This window comes from Sipha flava, unplaced genomic scaffold (assembly GCF_003268045.1).
Source record: "Sipha flava isolate LNK unplaced genomic scaffold, YSA_version1 216_pilon_pilon, whole genome shotgun sequence".
NCBI classification, from domain to species: Eukaryota; Metazoa; Arthropoda; class Insecta; order Hemiptera; family Aphididae; genus Sipha; species Sipha flava.
This window is the reverse complement of record NW_020272841.1, coordinates 236132-260168: the sequence shown is the minus strand read 5'-3', so window position 1 is coordinate 260168 and position 24037 is coordinate 236132. Positions and strand designations below refer to the sequence as shown.

The following is a 24037-nucleotide window of genomic DNA, read 5'->3' as shown; positions in this document are numbered from 1 at the left end:
ATCTATCGCTCACTGATATTACGTTCTTGTGGGCTTCACGTGATATTTCTTTTCGATTTCGCGAGGACAAATGTCCGTGTTGCGGGTACAAGGTTCTACCGCGAAAACCTCGCCGGGAGTCGAACGGAGGAGCGTCGCGAGTCTCCGCGCCAAAATAATTACGGCCGAGTTGCCCGTGACGGACATGCCGACGATAGCGTTCGGACGGGACCGCCGAGTAGAACTCTAAGCGTGACATTCGGTTCCGTACGCGAAACGCGTAGGTAAGATATGTTTACGTGCGCGACGACGTTCTCTGCGGAGGAACGCGACAACGACGTGTGTGTCGCGCGCGTGTTCGACCGGAATAACAGCGTCGGGTCGCAGAAGAATCGTGACGGCGACGAGGTACGCTCGACCATAAGATTTATATTTTAGTCGTCCGGCGGGCCAGCTCGATGATATACTACGCGCTTCGCTCGGACGACGCGGCACGTGCCGCGCACCGCGTATCCATAACAGCGCGACGACGCCCGCGTACGATTTATTTCGTTTCTGGTCAGTTTATTTTTCCATCGCGCGAACGACCCGGGCCTCCGCCGTCGGACGTGCACGTGAACACGCACCGGCAGCCTAATTGGACTAAATCGGTCCTGGACGATTAAAAATAAAAAATAAATAAAAATTTAAGAAATGTCACCTCCCGTCCGCCGCCGCCGTCGCGTACGAGCCGGTCGCACGAACGAACATGCAGCAACGCAACCGGAACACGCGCGCGTGTAGAATACACGTGCGCCGTTCGAGCGGAGCAACAGCGGCTCTAGATCGACGGAGATCGACGGGGTTGTTTCAAACGGTCCGCCGCCCCCGTGATAAATCGTTAACCGTTTTTCGCGACCGTTTTCGCCTCCCCGCCCGGTTCGAGAGTTGCGTTTCGGATGAACGGTACGGTTACACGGCGACTCGGACCGGGTAAGCCATTGGAGCGTGTACGCCGATTCGATGACGGACAACGACGACCTGCGGAAAGTTCCGTATTGTTGGCCCTACAATTACCGCGATACTACTTATTTTTAATATTAATTGTACGCGTGTACGAGGTACGCGAGCCGCGATGAGCGCTCGGTGTGTTACAACGATTCGTGCCAGCCCCTTAGCGGCTACAACTCGCAGAAAATAACGTAAGAAAAAGTACCGATGAACGGAAATGAAATAAAAATACCGAATATAATTTAGTTCTGAAGCGAACGATCGATGTTCTTTTTTTGCGGCGGTGAATACACTTCTACGTTATTGTAACATCGTGATAGCTGTAATGGAATGGAGTACGCGCATTGTGCCACGTATTAATTATCAATTATAAATTATCATACCGCTAAAATATGTATCTTGAAATCAAAACAAACGTAAAAAACGCATACATAAGTATACATATGAATCGGTGTATAATTTACAAATTAACGTACGTCAGCAATTTGTTTGCAAAACACTGTTCATGTGGCTAGCGACACATCGAGTAAACCTCGGAGCCAATTTTTCAACCGGGTCTATCGTGTACGATTATTCTCGACAAACGGTCGAGCGTTTCGGTAAACTTTTCGGAGAAATGTTTAAAGATAAACCCTTCACGAGTACTGCAAGAGTCGAGAGGGGACGAGATCCCTTGCGTTTAACCTTGCCTGACCCCGTCCCCCAATTTAAAGCCCTTAAAAACGATCGGATTGTAAGAATACGTTTGCGCGTTTACTCACCAACTGGTTCTGGTACGCTGTGACGGCCGTGAACGTCGTCTCCGGGTACACGAACGTTTTGTACTCCTCGGTTTCCAGGTCCACGACGGGATGTCCGGCCGTCATCGATTCGCCGTGTCTCTTCACCAGGTGTATGCGGGGCTGGTACTTGTGCATCGAGTTCAACACCAACTGTGCGTGACAAAAAAAAAAAAAAAACGTTTTTCACCGTTGCTATTTACCGTCACGATTGCAAAAGTATTGTCGTAATCGCCGTCTGCGGACGCGTCAACCGTACGGGCGACGCGTTGAAACCACGCGCGGTTTTTGAACAGGGCGGCAAGACTAGATATCGAATCAGCGCGTACCGAGGGCCTCGGATCGCTCCGCTCCGAAGGGTTTCGATCGAGAAAATACGACAAGAAAAAAACCGAATAACCGATCGAAATCTATTACTCGGCGTCTAAAATTGTTTGTGACCGTATCAACGTACCGCCGAATGGCAGTGTAATAGTTTTCGATTCGGACGGAAGAAATGTACCGATTTAAAAACGATTATCATCTGTTTTTACAAGCACATAATAAAATTGTGCGCTGTTAATCTTAAACGGCGTGTGATGAGATTGGAAATAGGACACGTGGTTGTAAATAACTGTGAATCCACTAAATTACTGTCAAAAGTAATCACAGTGATTTCTCTTAGGGAGTAAAAATGACTTTCGAAGTGACCAAAAAAACACTTAGGTATAGTTTTTCTTATCAAATCGGTTGTTTTCATTGTTATTATTGGAAAATTTAATTATTATACCGACTTTGTCCATCACCGGGCTGCCGGATTTAGTCCGGTCAGCAATATTTCATGTAGGATTTAGATATTTAACACGGTGGATTAAATCGCATATGCAGGACGGTCGTTTGTGTTCACGAACGTTGAACAAAAAATGTGATCGAAATTAATTTACCAACAGATAAGTGCACCGATATTACACAGGGGAGGAATACGCTAATTTATGAGACTTCTCCGGGGTCAACTCCCTCAATAACACGCTGTCCTGTATGCGCGACTGTAGGCCGCGGGTAAATGGTTTGCGTTTTTTATTTTCCTCCCGCGTTCGTTCATACGTGGGGAGGATTTCTACGTCGTACAACGCGCGCGCGCGACACCCCGTTTGTGTTATTGTTTAAAATTATAATTGCGGTATAACGATATACATGACGTGTGTGCGTATAATTTATGCAAATATCGTTTTGTACGATTGCGGGATATGATGTTTTATTGTGGTACACGGCTGGCGGGAGGTTAAAAAAAAAATCAAAAAATATTCCGGACTGTTTCCCAATGGTCCACCGTGGCGTTTCGCGATGTTTGTTTAACAAACAATAAAGGGCGCATCCGAACGGATTATAATGCAGCCCTCCACGGCTAATTTCGCGCGCGCCCTATAAACGCACGCGGTACGACTAACCACTGTTCCTCAGCGTCGTGCACAACAGACAACATATGTGGTGGCGCGTTTAATTGTCCGCACAAAAAGGTCGTGTCGATGTAAAAATAAACAAATGATTAGAGTTAATAAAGAATGGGGGGCGAAAAAATTGATATTTTAATCGTTCACCAACGTTACGATATTGCAGTTTCGCGTGATTTACGAAACGGTAAAAAGACCCTGCTAACGACGGGACGAATATTATTCATATTAGTACGCTGCGAAAAAATGCTCGACCGCGCAATGTTGTGATAAGCGTATCGATTCGCTTGTAGCACCCGTACTGGAATTATCTTCGTCCAAAATCTATTGAAACCTACACGGTTCTACAAGAGAAATACATATGTTATAGGGAAAATTATACCGCGCTTGGTTGTTTTCCTGTTAATTTTCGGTATTCATAATGTTTTGGTTTATACTGTGAAAAAAAAAAACGGTAACATTTTCGAGATAAACCAAATGTTTGGTTCAAGATCCATCAGTGGTTCAAGGATTACGGTTTAAGAAGCATTGATCGACGACGGATTATATCGGATCGAACGGTATAATTTGATCAACGTGAATACGCCTTAGGTTGGACGAGTTCAACTTTTGGCAACGGCGATCAATGGACCGGCCGGCCATGCAGTCGGACGACCACTGTTTCCACTACCAGCAGCGAGGATTACCACGCGGTCTTTAGATTTTTTTCATATTTGCATTGTTAAAATAATTCATCACCACGAACGATTTAATGTGGTACAGGAAAGAAAATATTTACTTTTTACATTTTTTTTTTTTTTTTTCCAAAAACCATCCCTGTCTGTGGGACGCGTTAAGTTCGAAGAATTATTTCAACGGGATCGTGAAAGAGGTATCCTACGATAATAAACGCTTTTAGAAGATCCAAAAAACCGGCAGGTATTCCCCCGGTGCACTATATTCGGTTGAAAATAAGAACAATAAAAAATAAATAAAACTGATTTCTGGTAAAAAGCGGCGATCAGCAGTCCGGGTTAGTCGGGACACGATGACGGGGTCGAAGGTTATGTGGGCCGATTCTTACGTGTCCGTGTTTGTCCATCTCGTTGTTGGTGAGCTTGACCTTCTCGAAGGACACCACCTGTTTGCGCAGTTGGTCCCCGGTGAACGGCGAGTCGGGATGCGTGTACAGCCGGTGCGGCGCGGGCGGGTCCGCCTTGCCCGCGACCAACCACGACGAACGGTGGTACGCGTACCGGTACCGCTTGTTGTCCACCGGCACGATGTCCATCAGCACCGCGTACCGCTGGTCGGCTCGGAGCCCTGCGAACGACACCCGGACCGTCGGGAACATTCTCCTGCAACCGACGAAAATTACCGTTATTTTACGTGTGCTCGTGGTCGCGCACGGTAACCACGGTCATCCACCGGGAAACCGGTCGACGCGAAAGATTTCCCGACAAATGATATGTTGACCGGGTTCAGACTGGCCATCCCTCTCAAACCCACCACGGTGATTCGTTTTTTTTTTTTTTTTTTTCGATCAATAATACAACGACGACCGTAAAGCCGTTGGTTTATATACGTTTGTTAATTACTTTTTTTTTTCCTTCATAAATCGGGTTAAAACGGTTCAGATTTATAAACGAATTCGAGTTCCTCGTACTCTACTCGGATTCGGCCCGAAAAAGCTTGACCGATTTATCAGACGTGTTGTTCGTTTCGACTGCCCTACGTTGAACATCACGATCACGGGTTCCAGCCCTCCCCGGTCCCCTGACGATGGCCAACGTATTGGTCTTGCGCACCACGAAAATATAGTCCACTTGCGGGACGATGTCGTTTCGACCAGAAGAACAAAACCGATCGTACTAGTTCCCCGTCGTTCGATCCGTTTTTCGCGTGCGACGTATTGTTCGTGTACCGGTGACGTCGCACGCGAAAACCATTACCGTCTGGCGCGCGCGCGTAAGACTGTTATCGGTCCGTTCGTGGACTGACACGCGACCGAGAGAAAACGCAAAAGTCATCGAAACACTACCGCCACCTTTCCGCCGCCCATTCAGTGGCGTAGGAAGATTCACCAACGCCTCTAGAAAATGTAGAAGAAAACGCTTTTTAACCAATTAAGAATTTGGTGTGACAAAATTTTTATTTTTTAATCCTTAATCTTAGCGATTTTTTTTAAAAAATACGATTTATATTTATAAGTTATTATTATAGTGCACTTTTTAAATTTTAAAAGTTTGCTATTCTCGCTTTAAAGCTGGTGAACTCATCGATAATATCTTCGTGTGATATTTCCTATACGAGTTCACTAGTTTTCATCATTTCTTAGTTAAATGTACAATTAGACAAAGTCTATACGTTTTAAAAAGTATAACAGATGGTTTTCATTTGGAAGCTAAAATCTAAGTACGAATTTCGCACGATTTGGTGCTCCGTGATTCGCACCCGCTGCGCCCGATCGTCGGTGTCGCTGAAACCCACGAACCGTACGCGTATGCAAATCTATTAAAATAATTGTGCGCGTGACACCGTTGGACCGTTGGGAAAAATTATTTAATTAATATTATATTTAATTATAAAATTTTCAGGAAAAAAAAAAAACGTGATCCCGTTCGGACGGTTACGCAAAAAATCGTAGGCCGTGCGACGATCACCATTTGGCACCGAACGGTCCTCTGCCGTTCGGTGTTGTTACCGTTTTTGCGACAATGTCAGTTTTACACGTGTGCGACGAGCGCGCGCGTAACATAAGACGGCCTCGGAACTTCGGACGGGATTATTCGTCGTTTCCGATCTCCTGAACGGTTTCCCGAGCGCCGAAACGCGTCCTCCGAGCAAAAATATACGATTAAGCATTCAGTGATAATAATTTTTGAAAAAAAAAAAAATAGGCATTTAATGAAAAATTATATGCTATACAATTTACAATGTTCTTGTTATCATTAGTATTATAATTTGTAATTAACGAATTAAGTCATTTAGCACAGTCCTTGTACATTTTTTTTATCTCTGATTGTTCTCCAGCGTTATACTGTTCTCGTTTTAATACTTTCGATTTTTGTTTTCGCGGTTAATTGATTCGCCTAATTTTGGCTTAGAACCCGGACGAACAAATGACCGAAGGGACGTCACGACCGAGAGAGTACACGTGCCAACGGTTATCTTTCACGCGAAAAAATACCCTCCCCCTCGCATCGGAATCAGATTATTGCACGCGTATGAACGTTATTGCTGTCGCACGAGGCATTCTACATGCCCGTCACAGGGATTATCTCCGAAAACGTTGATTCTACAGTAGTGAGCCCTGCGTACGAAAAATATTATATCAAATCAGCGTTTTCTTCCCTCGGCCGGAAAAATAACTTTTTAACATTTGACTTCCATGGGTACGATTGCAAAACAGTCGTTCGACGAAACGATTTGCTGCGAACGTTTCAAAATATTGCAGCCGTTTAAAGTGTAATGTTTGGTTTTGTATCGTTGTAGCGCTTATGGTTTCAGCTAGAACGGGCGTTGTAATAGATTATTCGGGTTAGTGCTGGTTGCACTCGGTCGAGAGGATTTCGTGCGCAAATTATGCGTCGGCTTTGGCCTGTCATGGTTTTGAAACAAAAACGTCAACGGAGGCGGCAAGGATAACGCAATTCAATGCGCACTTAAGTGCACGTTTTTGTGTCTACGGTACGTTTGCTGTCGCCTTGTCCGCACGCGACGTTTTTCCGGTGTACGCGTATTTTACGCATCGCAGGAGCGCGTGCTCCGTAGGACTTTTCGTCCCGACCACATCGCAGTCCAATTATAATTGTTATTATCATTATTATTATTGGCATGTTATTGACATCGAAATATTGTTCTTAATCGTCGTCGCATCGCCTTGTGTACCGGTGTGTGTGTTCGTGTGAAATCGTCCACGACGTGTCTCGTGAGATTTTCATTTTTATGTATTGTAATGTTTATTATTACGTAAGATTCGCATATATTTAGTTGTGCGTTATTATTAACATATTGTTTGACGTTTATTTCAATAAATTATTTATTTGATACACATAAATGTATATATATATAACTTTGTTTTAACGATAGCGTTATTACAATATTACGGCGCGATGTTGTGGTGGCGGCCAAAACCCTCAAAGAGTTGATACGCCAAGAAGAAGAATTACTACAGTAATATCATTGTACATCCGTCGTCTTTTCGTCACCACGCCCGTTTGCAACGCGAATACTCGCGAGCATCATAACGCATATTTCACGCGCCATATCCACCTAAACATTCAACCCGTCGTCGGTCCTACCCGTACAATACAACACGACGATAGGCCAACGCCCTGCGAACGCGTGTAGTTTTATGGTCGTGCGTTTTCACTGTACGACAAAATAAGGATAAAATCTAACTCGTTGTTGCAGTGTATAGCAACAGAGAAAATATTCCGACGGGTTGTCCGTATTATCCCGCGTACAGTATATGATAATCTTCGAAAGGAAAATAGTCCCACCGAGAGACAAATGCATTTCCGTGAACGGTAATTATATTACGTGACTTGCGCTCGTTTAAAACGCGTTCGGAGCAGGCTGTATCATGCACTCTAAAACAATCTTTCGGTCAAGTCGAGTTGTGCTAGTTTATTTGGAAACGTTGAGTTACGCTACCCGAAACATTGGGACGATGAACAACAACGGTTGTTGATGATGTTTAAAGCAAAATATAACCAATAAAAAAATCGACATGCAGGAAATGCAAACAGAACCAGCATAGATCGACTTATTCAGGATCAGTCGAACCATTATATAAACTAATCTATTAATCACTTACACAGTATTACAGAGGTATAGAATAGGAGTATATAACGCATAACAGGCTCCAAACAAAAATCATTTTAATTAAGAGTAGTAGTTGTAGAACAAAGCTGACATAGGTTAGTGGAAAAATCAGACAGCATATTGTTATTATAAAATGTTCTTAGTGTTTTCATAGAGTAATTGATCTTCGTGTTAGATTGCCTTATGCATTTAAAATAATTACAACGGACTTATTGTTTTAATAAATATACTAAATGGGCTTGTCACCGATCCTGCACGTTTATAATGGACTATTACACGGTCTACTGCGTACTTATTATTTCCGTCATGATAATATGGTAGTTTTTTTTATTTTTTTATCTTAAATTCTATCGTGGCAGTTCCTAGAGAAATAAATGTCAAATGAACGTTGATGATCATGCGTGTATCACCCCGAGTGTGCGTTAGTGTTGTGACGCGACATCAGTGTTTATCTTCTTACCATCGTCTTAATTTATCAAAAAGAACGATTACATCACATAAACATTTAACACTTTCATCCCGCACTTGGTACGTAAAACATAATAAAGGTACTGTTGAGATCCCATCGACATACTTATTAATGTTAATGTCGTAGATAAGAAACCCATTGAACGTCGACGGTTGAACTATTAAAGATTATTACGTTGAAACATTATTCATCCTGCAGTTTTATACCCGTTTCGGTTGATAATACGTAATTAAAATAATACTGTGAGGATTTTAAAGTCCCGTGACCTTCAAAAAATGTCACAACGTTTTGTTTGATAAATTCCATGGCAAATTTCTATGAAATCATAATACACGTTCATAACGGATTTATTGGTATTTTGGCGAGATTCGGAAAAATGTGTATTTGCGTCGATACAACTTCAATATAGTACTTACTGCCACCACTGCATTGTCAACACCGAGTTTTGCCGCTTGGTTTGGTCTTAGACTTAGAACAAAAGGAAGGACAACATGTAATTGTATTTTTATTTCGATAATCGGATGTTTATTCTCTCTTAGAATACATACATATAAATGCATTATAATAATAATATGTATACATTCTGTTATCCGATCGAAAAAACCGTCTTCGCCGGTATCTACCTATATTACACACCTGACCGCTATTGCACTGTAATTATTTCAACGCCTAACGCTGAAATTACCTGTTATTATTTCTTCCCTCTTCCGGTTGTGCGATTACACTGTATTATCGTTATTACCCACGGCCCACGGAATCCTACTCGGTACATCATGTCGGCGCCTCAAAAACAATAGACACGAACGATTACTCGTACAAAAACAGCTAGTGCACAATATTCTGATAAGAATGAACACGGTGTGATCGAAACGACGCATACATTAGTGAAACCAATCGTCGGTTGTGCTTGCATAACGATACAATATTAAACCTCAGGTACACCCGGGTCCTGTAGCCGAGCGAGACGCTCCGGAGACGAGTAAAATTGTCTGCAATATATTTTGAACACTATTCGTTGAAACTATTGGTTTTACGCGTACAGTGAACTCATTGTGTTATTATTATTGAACGCAAAAAAAAAAAAAAAAAAAATAGCAATACAATTTCATTCTGCTGCACCAACAACCGGGTTTAACGGAAGTCCAAACGGTTGATCAGATTTCATATTTCCCGGTGCGGTTAGGATCGCGCGAAATTTAACGTAAATCTTTTAAACTATTTGAAACGCTCACCGCTCTAATGAACACCGTGAGCTCTTTCGAATCATAATTGATTGGACTCGATTCGTATTAAGTATTATATGGTACACATAGGTTTTTTTGAAATCAGAACCGAAAACAGAAATAAAATTACCGTAAAATACTCGTAACAATACGATTCAAATATTGTGACGTGAGATCGGCCCGCGGTTTAATCCGGTCGGGTGTGTTTCGTGCAGGTTTTTTTTTTTTAAGATACTTGAGTGCTGTGGATTAATCAAGCCGCACACGCGAGGTTAGGTCATTAGTTTTCACGAATATTGAACGAAAAACGCGATCGAAACGAATTTTTCCAACAGATAAGTACACCGCCGGTGTTGCACGGGTGAGATGAGATGAAGCTAATTCATGAGACTTCTCCCGGGGTCAATTCCCAACGCGGTCCTGTGCACGGGCTGCCGTGAACGGTTCGCGTTTTTTTTCTCTCGTCCCACTCGTTTACACGCGGGGAAGATTTCTACGTCGTACGACAACAGCCCGTTATTGTTTAACGTTATGATTGCGGGTGCAACGCGTGTGCACGACGTTTTACCGCGGTCTACGTTAACCTAACCGGCATTGGCGGGCTGTGTACACGTTGAAACATGAAATCGCGAACGTTTCGCGCGAGGAACGGGTGGGCGAGACGAAGGTCTTGAATAGGTGGTCGATCTTCGCACGTTTTGTAGACCGGTAAGAAATACGTTTGCACGCGGACGCCGTCGAACTTTTCTCATTACCGCCGAGGTTCTGTTCCGCGGTCCGGCGCGCGGTTATACGCCGTTTTATTTTTAACAATTTCTTACCCAACTCGATACACGTGTAATTTATACGCACCGCCGCGTACTCGTGTTGTCCGACGACGACCCACTTCGTTCCCACCCGCTGATTCTGGAAACCAAGTCCGAGTAAAAAAAAAATATTATGACCGTGTGCGGTTTGTCGTGGTCTTTATATTATTATTATTTTCGAGTAATAATAATTCCGAACGGAACGCGGGCGCGCGAGCGCGCGCGCGCGCTAACGACGAGGGAGTGTGCAGGAGCGTTGGGTGTAATAATATTATACTTGTTGTAATCGTAAAAATGACCGCTGCGGTTATGAATCAAACGCACCACACACGAGGTGGCTGAAAACCTGTTTATTTTTACACATTTTTCTTCCTTTTTTTCTTCTCTTAATACATTTTTTCTAAAAATTCAGCAAACGCTCGTTTACGCGTCCACGTATTTGTGTTCGGTGAAGCGCTACGCGACGTGTGACCAACAAACGAGAACGACAATAGAAATACGATATATTTTATCCTTCCGAGGGCGAGATTACTACCCGGATCCGATAAAAAATAAATAATTGGTTAAGCACTTAATGACCGAGTTTGTGTGTTGTTAACGACGAGGACAGCGAAACCGAAAAAAAAAACTACGGCACGTAATACGACGTACAAACGTGTATACATGCGTGCGCGCTGCCTCGAAACGCGTCGTTAACAATTTTTACAGAAGGGAAAAAAATATAGGTACGTTTATTATCGTTATTATTGTTTTATTCTTTTTTTCGTAAGGAATAGTATCGCCTCGAGCGTCGTCGCACATTTGTCAAATTATAAAATTTCTTAACAACAGCATATTCGTAACAATTATAATATATATATACGTATGCGTACGTCTGCGCACATCGCGTGTCAGACGTTGCAGTTTAAGTGACATTAGGTAATTGAAGTCTCTCTCTTTCTCTCTCTTTCACTTTCTATCCTCGTAGCTCCGTCTCACTATCTGGCTGTTGTCCCTCACGCGTTGCCATCCGACCGCTATACCCTGGAGACCGCATTGCTGTACACGCTAAACAGCTATTCGTTACAAAACACCCGCCCGCGGGAACTCGATTCGACCGACACTATTAACGTGAAATGTAACGTTTTTCTCGTTTTCTTGATCCCTTCACTCGACGGGGGCAAACCGTTGTAATGCCATAATAGTGCAACGATACGGTGGACGTGTACGAGTAACAGCTATACGTACACGAGATTTACCCAAAACTTTGTATTCACTCGTCGGCTGAACGTCATCACGATAACATGAATTATATTCAAACGATGAACCGCGACGCCTTTTGAACGGTAGTTAAAAAGTCTGAACGATATCAATCGATATAGTACAGAAATTCGTGCTGTTTTGTTTTTACATTCGTTCCGAGTTCACGACATGCTCCGAAATACCAATACATTACGCGAGTTGTAATTCAGTCGGAAATACCATTCGTACACGATCTGGAGTGTGTGTGCGGTGAGGTAAAATTTGTTATTCTATTTCATAATCAAAAGACTTTTGCTAAGTCGGTTCGATGTTTCCTGGGTCAGGTTGATGCGAACCGTCGAAAAAAAAATAAACAATAAACAGTGTTCTACACGCGATATCCTATTTCAGGTTGTTCATTTCGAATGGGAAAAATGAAAATCCTATAAGCGCGGCTCCGATGATTGTATTCACCAAAATGTTGCAGATGTAAATCTATCGTGACGGTTTGTTTTCTTGGCGTACGTTTCCGGGCCGTGTACGTAAATGTGTTTTATCGTGTACTAATGCTCGAGTTGTTTTTTTTTTTCGCCAATCCATTGACAACAGTATTCCAAACAGGTTTTTTTTTTAATAGCTACGAATCGTATATTGTAAAATGTCTAAGCCGTCGTACGATGTAATTATGATAATAATAACAGCAACGACAATAATTATTGGTTTTGCACATAACTGCGTTTCGTACTGATTTTTTAATCGTGGTACGTCATACGATCACGTGCGATTCCCATGTACACGTCTACTGCACAAAGATAATCTTAAATTATGTGTCGCAATAATAATAACGTGATATGCGCGGATTACCGATTTTGGATTTGCTCGAGCGTCGTTTATCATTCGCAAACAACGAACTGTAAGCACGACGAATCGCTGTCACATAACATACTTACATATGTTTCAAAATAGTTAAGGCGCTCACGAAAGGGTTCCGAGACGGAAGCCGGTTACCCTTCTGTTCCGGGTGGGCGTCATATGCACCCATGGGTAGTGTGGTATTATGAAGGTACACAGTGGAAATCAGGTTTTTGTGTAAGTACACGTTCTATTTTACCATCGGAGGTGCAGAAACCGTTACAATAAAAATCAATTTCAAGGGGTCGCGGTAGGTACCAACTAGAGTTGGCGACGCCATAGTTCAAGATTCGGTGCGCGTCACTGCGTCAAAGTGTACACGTGGGTTGCAGATCTTGGGGTTTTCTCCGTAGGGATCGGAGGACTACGATACAATTTTAATATTTTCGATGCATTGACAATTTTTAATTTTAACGCTTGTAACAGTAATTCAGGCACGGGGATTTTCCTATTAGTTCGCAACTGCGATGCGTGTATACGGTGGAACGGAAAGAAAGCATTGGCATTCTAGAAAGCCGTTAATAAACGTGGGTAACGAAGATTCTTCAATTGAAAAAACTACACGCATTTAATCGACCATAATGGCTTGGTAAAATGTAATAGATTTTCCAATTGTACTGTCACGTTTAAACGTATAATCGTTCCGACAGACTTTACGTGTTTCGATCGAGCACGATTTATGCAAATACAGCGTCGTTCATAAATGCCTTCCGTTTAAAAACGACGAACGAAAACATTTGTAAAACGAAATGCGCCAACCAGCTTAGTAGGTGTACACAAAACGATGTATTATAATTTACGTTCCGCACGCGAGAGACGCCTGTGTTATCTTCTATCGTCTCCACACTGAACAGATACAGTAAATGTAATAATACATTTTCGGTGTAGGCATTTGTGCGGGGGTGCGGTTTTTTCTCTTTTTTTATCGCCTCAAAATCCATTACGAGATTACAAAGACCCGGTCGAATCGAGGGTGGTTTTGGCGTGGACGCGCTTTCGCACGAGCGCGTTGTACATCATACACGAGTATATATTGTACGGAACAGCGACAACCCGGCGCAGCGCAATCAAATAATGTTATTATTGTACTCGGCATTAACTCGTACAGACATAAACCGCGGGCGAGGCGACGCAGTAATACTACGTCGTCACGTTTATAGTACGTATACAATAAACCGTCGGAGGTTTGCGTTACCATAACGATTTCCTGCATCCTGTCCTCGCGGTGAAAGAGGGAGAGTAACGCGCAAAACTCCGCGTCTAAATCGCCGCGACCCGCGCACTTGTTCGCGGCTAAGAGAGGAAAAAGAGCTTTGCGCGTGAGACGTGAGTTATTGTGGTAATATTCAAATTACCCCGAGGGCGCACGACGCAAAGTGGAAAAAGAAAAACTTCGTCGAGCGCCCCACCGCAACTCCTCTGCCCGCAGCCGCCCACCTGCCCGCGGCCATTTTTCTTTCTTTTCACTCTCCCGCCGCCCGTCCGTTCCCGTAGGGGAAAGGGTGATAAATAAATATACACACGCACATCCCGACGGCGCTGATGCAGGAAGAGGGTTTCGCGGTAACTTAGCAACGGTGCTGGTTTTTGCTGCGGTTACAATTCTCTCCTGACGGATACGTGCGTACGACCCTCTCGCTCGCCGCTCCCTCCGTACGCGCGCGTGTATCGGCTTCCATCACGACGAGCGGTCTTTTCGCCACCACGCCGCCGCCGTTCCTTTTCGGCCCTGAATTATTAACCCGCGGGGCGGCGGCCGTTACGATATAATACGTGGATGTACAACACGGAACGTATATGCGACGGTGGTGCTACGGCGTTGAACGGTGCTGAAGAAGAAAAGGGGGGACCGGGAGGAAGACGAGAATAATATACGCTGAACTCGTTTGTGTATGTACGTACTCGTATGTATAAGTGTTCGCCGCGGACAGGAATGAGATGGTCGTGTAGATACGCGGTCGCGAGGGGGCCGTGAAGGGCTGGCAGTGGAGGGGAAGTTCACGTGATGCCAATGCAAAACGGCCTTATCCCTTAACCGCCGCCGGACGTATAAAACATATATATCGTCGTGCGCGCGCGCACACGTCGTCGAATACGAGACTGGAGTAAATGTTCGACGACGACGTTGCGGTCTCGAGAGGGCCACTGCTGTGGCTGCTAAATCACGTACATGCGGATAAAAATAACGCGCGCGCCCGAGCATTGTGTGTTCGTAAGGGGGGTTGCGCAAATATCGTGCACATAATATATACATAAAAATGTAAATGCGCGCGTATAAGTGTAGTACTCCTGTATAGTACTCCTGTAGGGCGAGAAAGAGGCGCGACTGCTGCTGCTTTTGATATAAATTGCAGGGACCGTTCGGGGGGGAGGGAAAGTAAACATTCGTGGGCCATTTGAATAAACGACATATGTACACACGAGTTCGGTGAACGTAATGCGACGCGGAGACGGCGAAACGGACGGGCGTACCGTAATCATATGATGGTTTTATTATGGACATAACGTGCACGCGAACACCGCGATCGGACCGAACCCCTTTGCGGCGCCGCGGTCGTTATTCGTGTACGAATTGTGGCACGCATTTGCATATTATACGTTCGCACGGACATTTTGTTCGTGGTCATCTTACCGAATGGAAACGTAACGTTCGGTGCGCACAAAACGTATAGAAACATTACGTACACGCGTTCGCGGCCCTGAATGTACCGAGCAAAAGTTTTCGTTTTCGGACCCCGTACTGCGCCGGCGAGTTCTAATTTTCGATCGTTCGCGGCTTTTCGCTAACCTTTTTTGTACGTTTGCAATCCAAACCTATATTCGTGTGCGCGTACGATACGTGTTGTACACGAACACGGACGCATTTACGAACAGTCGAATTCGACGACGGTACACGATTATAATGGGCACTTGCTTAGGATTTAGTGAACGTCCGCGAGCAACTCACCCCGTTATTATAAAGATAAAAAAAAACTAGGAGCAGTTTCACAGAAACGACGGAACGGACATGGTCATGAAAGACGATAAACGTAACAGCAGCAAGGGACGGCGGGTGGTTCATATTGTTATGTTTGTAATGGCTCTGTTCACGTTCTTCTGTTGCTTTAACGTACAATTTGATCTATGCACGACAATTTAAAAAGTGCGCTCGTTCACCAATAAAATAAAAATAAACACACACATATATATATATATATATATATATATATATATATATATAACATTTCAAAATCTGCAACAATCCAAAACTTAGAAGCGAATTTAAGGGTTTTTATTTTATTTTACGTAAATTTTTAACAATAATTTTTAAGTCTTTCGGGTTAAAGATTTTACGACGTTCGTTTATCTTTATTAAAAGCGCCTGGAACTAATGATTCAAAAAAAGAGAAGATAAAAGTTTAAAAATACTATTAAAATCGAATACTTGAAAAGCATGATGTATTTTCAACTTGGACAAAACCCGATCAAACCTTTCCAGTTCTTAATCATTTTTATATATTATTTATACCACGAACGGTCGGAATTACTTCAAGTACTTTTTGAAATTTAATAAAACAACAAATGAATTAAACAAGTCGCATGATAAAACGCTATAAAAATAATAAACTTTTTACGGGTCGTGAATCGTTATAGGTTTTTTTTTTTTGTACCGATGCTATTAGGTAATTGCTTAATTTCTTAAGACGATCGAAACAAAAATATTATACTACGCTTTGGATATTAATCATTTTGAAATTGTCCCCCTTTACATACGGAATCAACCGTAATCAATAATTATGATTAGAAAATAACAATAGTACACACTCGAGTCTCTGTGATATTTTTATACACGTCGGTGCATATTGTTTTACGAAGAGAACAGTTATTTTTTATTTTTTTGTTCGTTTCAACGGTGTAAAACTGTAAACTGACTAATTCGAAATTCACGGCGTTGAACAGAAACCCGTCGGAACGATAATATTATTAAATAATAGTACCTACTTGATAAATGCAGACGACTGTGCCGAAAATAAATACACATACATATTGTATCCTGTTGTATAATAGTACATTCGTTTCGTCTCATAAAAATGTTTACTTATACGTACCTACAAAGTATACAATATAAAAGTATTGCGCGTACTAATAAAATGGTTCTCCGCACCACTACATAAGGTTACGGTTATTTATAAATTCCAAATTATAATATAACAGCTAATTAGACCATGTTTGTACGGGTGCGATGTGTATTGTACCTACCGCGCGTGTACCGAACGCCAGCTACGACGTGTGGAGGATATTCAGTTTCTTCCGAGCGTAACTACAGCCGTCTTACAATAAACACAATAACATATTTATTATGATCGTAAAAAGCTTGGGAGCGTATTATTACGCATTTAAATATTCATTATAACAACCGCATAAAAAAACGTACAGCCTATAATGTCGACTAAAACGACGTAGCATACATTCGTGGAGCCACGCGGATATTTTCGTCAAAGAAGACTTTGAATCAATCGCACGAAGTTGTGTATCTTATTACGCTAATCGTCCCGAAATGTGCACACCAACGATTCGACCGTTGCGTACAAGATGCGTCCAGGCGATTGCTGGACCCATACGACGGAATCGATTTTCCGTCCGCCGAAGGAGAATCGGTTGGAGTCCAGACGAACGGATTCTACGTGATTCAACTGCGTTTACATTCCGCGTTCGCATGCACCTGATCCGCATCCGCAGTGCGTGAACGCGTCACAGCGGTCCTCCGTCCGTGGTGCGCGCACCGTCGACCAGACCTATCTACGTGTTTCGAAAAGCATTCGAAAGAAGAGAACAAAAAAAAAAAAAATACGCTAAAACTATTGATTTATACGAAATTCGCAAACATAACAGGTAATATCAACGTGAACGTTTCCAAAAACGTATAAGTGGTAGGTGTGCTGAGACGTGAAAATGTCGAACGGATATCGCTTTCACGGTACGGAAAAAGTGGTCTGAACGTCGTGCACCGACGACACCGTCGTTCGGCGTATCGGATTTTGACGGACGGGAAGAAGAATTGGTCGGCGAATAACGCGGTCGAGCGTGACGCGCTTGCAATCATTGCTGCTGCAGTTGAACGCGCTCGCGTGCACTTTCGCCAATCGCACCTGCGACGGACGCGCGCGAACAATGGAACAATCGCGTCCGTCGGCTGACCACCGGACGTAACAATTACGCGGCGATTCGCGTACCGACCGTCGACGACCGGTCGGCAACGTTTACGCGCCATCGTTTTCCGGCGTTTTCTGCGCGCGACGCCGCCGTCGGAAGTCCACCGTTTCGCCCGGGAAAACTCCGGAAACCCCTCTCGGCCGTGCATAACGATTGCAACCGGTGCCGGATTGCCCATTAGGCGCAGTAGGCGCCCTCAATCGTTTGAAGGGCCCTGTGAAAAATATACCGGTATTTTATTTACGAATTCGAGGGATAAAAGTCAGTATGAAATATATAATATATATATATCAAGTTGTTAGTGTTGTATGCGGTTAGAAATAATAAAAAAAAAAAAAAAAAAAAATAGAAATAATATAATGATTAATTACTTTTTCTTGCAAATAAAAAAAATTTGATAAACACGATTTTATTTCTTGTTAACAGTTGGTCATTATAAAAGCTGTTTGTTTTAATTGTTGCATGGTGATGTTAAAGATGTAAGTAAAAAATAATTTTGTTGGGCTCAAAATTTTAATCACCCACGAATGTTTAATCCGGCACTGATTGCAGCGCGCGCGATCCCGTTGTTACGTCGCACTTCGGTCGCACGTACGTGGCTGCGAAACCGATCCCGGGATTCCTGTTGCGCGCCCATGTTCACCAGTGACTAAAACTGTGCGCGGTACGAAACACTATGCGTAAAACGAAACGTTAAGTGTGTAGTACGAAATTAAAAAGTGCGTTGCTATTCTCCGTGATATGGTATTCGTTTTTAACTTTACATTTTTCTATCCGATTACCTTACATACTTTTAAAATTCCAAGACGTATCATCAGCAAAATCTAAAACAACACATATTTCAAGTGTGTGTCACTCAGCACTGTTAACATTTGAAAGGGATGCGCGGCAAAATCCTTAAGTACGAAAAAGTATATATTTAGCGATCGCGCGCGAAATCATCGAAAGCCGGGAAGACGGCGAGCGATTCGGTGCTGCGACGTAAACGGATTTACCGTTCGAAAAACTGACCAGGTGCCCGTGAAGGGATAAGCTGATGTTCGCGTTTCGATATCGTTTTTGAACGCGCGCGCGAGAGCCGACGGAAAACGGGCGCATGTCCCCAGCCCCACCCATGGTTTTTTGCGTTTTATGATAAAACTAAAGCCTTGCAAACCGTGAAAATGTTCTTGCAAAACTGTTGCTGATTGGCTGCTAAATGCTGACATGAAAAAAATGTCAATGTTTTGATTAGGTGGGGTTGGTGACACGTACGTCACCATCAGGTGCGTTCTGCGTTCGGACACGAGTAGCGAACGTTCGTCGTCGCGACGTGTTCGTCAAAACGGTTCAGTTTTTCCAACAACGTTTGCCGTCCACGGTCATTGTTGCGAACGATAACGCGTACTTACACGATCTGTAGAACGCGGACGCGATTTATGTATTGCACCCGATTGATAATCGCGAGAGTCCCACCCCAGGGCGAATGCAACACCATACATAGGTTCTTAACTTTTTTTCTTGGCCATGGACCCCTTTAAAGCATAAAATATAATCACGGACCCTCCCCCCTTCGTAAAAAAAAAATATATTTAAATACATAAATAAATATAATTTTTATTATACGGCCACGGGTCAACAGAAGTGATAGGTTTCCGTGTTAAATTGAAATGCTCGTTAGATTGTGCTGCCATGTAACATTATTTTACGATTACGATTACTTTATATGTCATATAAGATCATCGTAACCTAAGTTTTGTATTTAAAAACATTGTTGCCTTTCGAGTGGCTTTCAAGTGTTTCAACAATTATTATTACCACATTAAAAACGCTATAGAAACAAATCTATTTTTGGCTTATTTAGAAAAAAAACTCACAGCCACCCCGTGAACACTCGAGTAACCATCTACGGACCCTCAAGGGGTCAATGGACCCCGAGTTGAGAACCTATACGTTAATGTATACATTATTAACAGTCCGCTAGCAATAGTTTTTATTTTTTTTTTTTAAATTTTACTAGTTAAAAACATATTGCATTCGCAGTACGTTTCCGTGGCAGAAAATAGTGATCATTGTAAGTTGATTATAATAGACCCTTGGAATTTAGGTACATCTTCATGTTTAATTCACAATAATTTTATTCAAACACCTCGGAACACTTATAATGAATTTTTTTTTCAATTCGACCGATTACAAAAGTAAAAGGAATGGAATTATCGATTTTATTGGTACTTTACTTACGCTTATCTCATATCGTGTATAAAAAAAATAATTCGATTTCATAAAATTACATTGTAACTACAGATTATTTTTTCGATATAAATATATTTTAACTTCAATGCAATTTAGTAAATAATGTTTAAGTGTATAAAATGTGATAAAAAAAAAAAAACCAATTAAATCGTTTAATAATATCATTATGAAGAGCGTTAAAAATCCAACTCGTGTTGTCAAATTAAAGTGTCATTAGTGTTCGACGACTTGTGTGGTAAAACATTTAGGATAATTCTGTCTACAGACACATTTAATGATACACACGGCATGTTATTATAAAGTTTACTTCGTATTATTTTCTCACTCTAAACTAAAATGTGAAAATAACAGATATACATTTCAGATCCTTTACTGGAAATATTTGTATAAAGTAAATATCACGCAAAGTGATAATAGAAAATATATATATATATATATATTTATTCAATTATGTACAAAAACCTTTTAATTCGTCAGATGTTAACACTAATTATCGTTATAATTATAGTTCTTGTAGACTCTTTTAAATCAATTATAAAATTTAAATATTATATGAATATGATTTTATAATGTATTATATTTTATTTTTTTGCTCGCGTACTTTGTGTTTTGCGCTATTTTTTAGATTTTTGTATTTCAAACTGTCACAGTCTAATAAAATGTTCAAATAATGTAATTAATTGTATTAATACGTTATTGTTCGTTTAATTTTACTATGTAAATATTTATGTTATGGGCGTTGTAATTTATTGTAATTCGTTTACAATTTATATTTTTAAACAAGGATAACTAACGAAAAACTATTGCAATATTGTAAACAATTAATTAATTGATTAATCTAATTGAGTAACTGTGCTCTTGATACGGTAGTCATGGCCTTTAGCGGAAAAGTTTTAGCGTACCTTCAGCGATTTTATGCTATAGGTCGGTATCACCTCAATTCGTGATTATATACAAGTATATTATAAAGGATGCGTAGAAAATATTTGACTCTCGTTTTGATAGATTATCCGAACAACTGTTCAAAACAGTCCCTTAACTATATAGTGCTATAATGATTTCATTGTATTTTCTTCTGTGAAACTTATTTATAGATTCTCATCGCATTGAAATAATAATTTGTTTTATAACACATATTTATAAAAATTGCAATTTTTTGACACATAATGGTATGACGTACATAAGTTTAAGTACTGAAAATGTTGAATTTGTATTTTTCTAATCATTATTATTATTCCAGTGAATTCTAAATATTTTTATGATAATATCGAAGAAAATATTGGATATATTTTGTCGACAATGTGACACTATATATCAAAAACCAATGAGTGGCAAACTGTACAAATGTAAAATATTGTAACATATTGTGTGAATAAATCTAGGAATTAATGCATGCATCGACTTTAATCAGATGTATTGATTCTAAATAATGTTTATAATTGATGTGCCTGGTATTCATTTTAAATGGAAGCCATATGTGGATGTAGGAAGAGATTTTCCGGTGTGGGTCATTTCAGAATGTGATGAAATCTTACACCTATACTAAATTCAAACCGCTTAGAAATCCTGACATGTATTTTACGCAACTAAAAGCTCAAAAAGTGATATAATATAATCCATTTGTGTTTAATAATTTAACAAAATATAATGAAAATCTGATTTTATTTATATATTGAAATCATTTATGATATGTCAGCATGTACTTATGTATATTTTGAAATTCTTAAATATAAGTTTTTTACTATTGATTGATGTACATATAAATGTACGAGTATATGATTCCATATGATAGATTTTATTTCACTTTACTGTTAATATGTATGTACTGCACACCCAACGATATTTTTTGCCTAAACATGTTATATAATTATATCGATATATTTATAGTATAATATACTTCTTATAATTAAAAAAAAAAAAAAAAAAAATTGGTTAAAAGTATAAAATAAAATGTCATCTAGTTCACTTATAATTAAATAACTATTGTAATATTTTGATTACCTACTGAAGTTAAAATTAATAAACGTATGAAAATGCCTAATATAAGCAAGAATAAGGGATACGGCTGCTTCTGATATCTGATATCTTTAAATGGACTAGAAAAAATAAAATAATTATGTTAAAAATAATTTTTACATTTAACTGATGCTAATGCATAAATAAATTATTTATTATTTATTGAAAGTATATAGCAGTGTTTGTTTTTGAATCCAAGCAAGGCTGTACAATATTGGAAATGATAAACTATGATATACTTGTTATAATTTCTCAACGGTATTACTCTCTTTTATAACATAATATCTGTGCGTATGCTCCAGTTGAACAATTATTTTGGACATATTTGTAATTGTTTATGAATTTAATTCGACTTCGGTGAAATAACTTTAAACTTTAAAAAAAACCACTTTCGATATCCGAAAATTCGAATTACACCTACATGTAATACGTACACGTTAATTACCACTGTTGGAGTATCTAAGGGCGCGTCTTGCACCGTAATGACTTATGACGTGATAAATTTAAAATAATATGTATGCGCGTCTGAAGAGACGTCCCTGACACGCGAATGTACGCGATTCATCCGAAAACGTCGTACTACAAAAGTACTGTACCAACCTGCCGGTTTTCGTGATGATCATCTCCGTGCCCAGATCGTTGAACTTGTCCCACAGGTCTTTGGTCTCCAGCCGGCAGCTGACGTGCTGCAGCTCTTCCGAGTTGCACCGTTCCTCGAGCACCGGCTCGGCCGCCGTGGACGCCGTGGCCGACGGTGGACGCGGGGGCGGGCTGGACGTGGACGACGATATGATTATCTCGTCAGACGGCGATGACCCGGCCAAACGTACCGTGGCCGTCGTCGTGTCGGTGCTCGGACGCCGTTTCTTCTGCGGTTTCCCGTCTTCGAGTGAGAACGAAACAAAAACAAGAACATAGAAAAAAGAAAAAAACGCGTTTCAATTTTTTCATACGCATTTCATTTCATTTTTCGTGCAACGTGTGCAAACGATAATGTTAAGTTTATCGATATTTTTATTAGTGACGAAGTGTTGGCCATCAGGATTTTTTTTTTTTTACAAATTGTTCAACACGTTTTCGTCTACAAACGGAACAGGACACGTTATTACGGATAATAAAAATATAAAACGCAAAAAATCACGTTATAATTTATTGGTGGACGATAATTCGTACGTTGGTGTAATATATAATAGTAGTATACATCTATTAAACACGTATTCTTCGTGTGGTGGGCGGCACATATTGTTAAAACAACAGGTATATGATTTTTTTTTTTTTGAAACCTGTATACATGAGCACTGAACGATATTTACCTCACACCTCGTAGCATAATTTTCGATTCGTAGTTTTCAATTACGAGAATAGTAAATTTAACGTACGTGTAATTACGCGCCTTACTGATAACATATAATTGTATACAAGTAAATGTGTTGCTGCACAATTAATATGGGTGACGGAGACGAGAGAGGAAAACCGTGCGATATCAAAACCGAATATCTATCGCGGTGCAACTTTTAACTTTAAACGGCGGTTTTTTAAACTTTAGCGAATTTTGGCGAAAAAACCAGTTGGCTGTCGAATAAATTAATAAATTCGCCTGACGTTTAAATGTTGAAACGATACGAAAATCAGAAACGTAAGACACTACGTTCAGTGACGATATATCGACGGCGCAGAGAGAATCACGATATAAACGCGCGTCCGGCAAATGCGTGCGTAAATCTTAAACCGAGGAAAATCGGAGTGCCCAACACGAGATAAGGTGCGGAAACGTTATCGGATCGCGTTATCAAAGCGTCAAACCGTTGATAATAACTACACGACGTACAACAAGTGCTAGCGCGGTCTCACCTTCTTCGTCGTCAGTGGTGACGGCGGCCGCGGCTGACGCGGTGGCCCGGTGATGACGGCGGCGGTGGTGTTGGTTGTTGTGGTGGTGGTGGTGGTGATGGTGGTGCAGGTGTTGATGGTGACGGTC

General features: G+C 41.1%; 1 protein-coding gene across 1 annotated transcript in view; it reads right to left on the bottom strand.

Annotated features, from left to right (window-relative positions):
* LOC112682951 (T-box transcription factor TBX20-like) overlaps nt 1-24031 on the bottom strand; it is a gene marked incomplete at its 5' end in the record, with an annotated part of 58526 nt that extends 34495 nt beyond the window's left edge. Inside the window, 4 exons of the mRNA XM_025553742.1 lie at nt 1731-1901; nt 4242-4515; nt 22660-22942; nt 23911-24031. Coding sequence (XP_025409527.1) covers nt 1731-1901; nt 4242-4515; nt 22660-22942; nt 23911-24031 — 849 coding nt within the window. The remainder of the gene's footprint in view (nt 1-1730; nt 1902-4241; nt 4516-22659; nt 22943-23910) is intronic.
* Between the last annotated feature and the right edge of the window lie 6 nt (nt 24032-24037).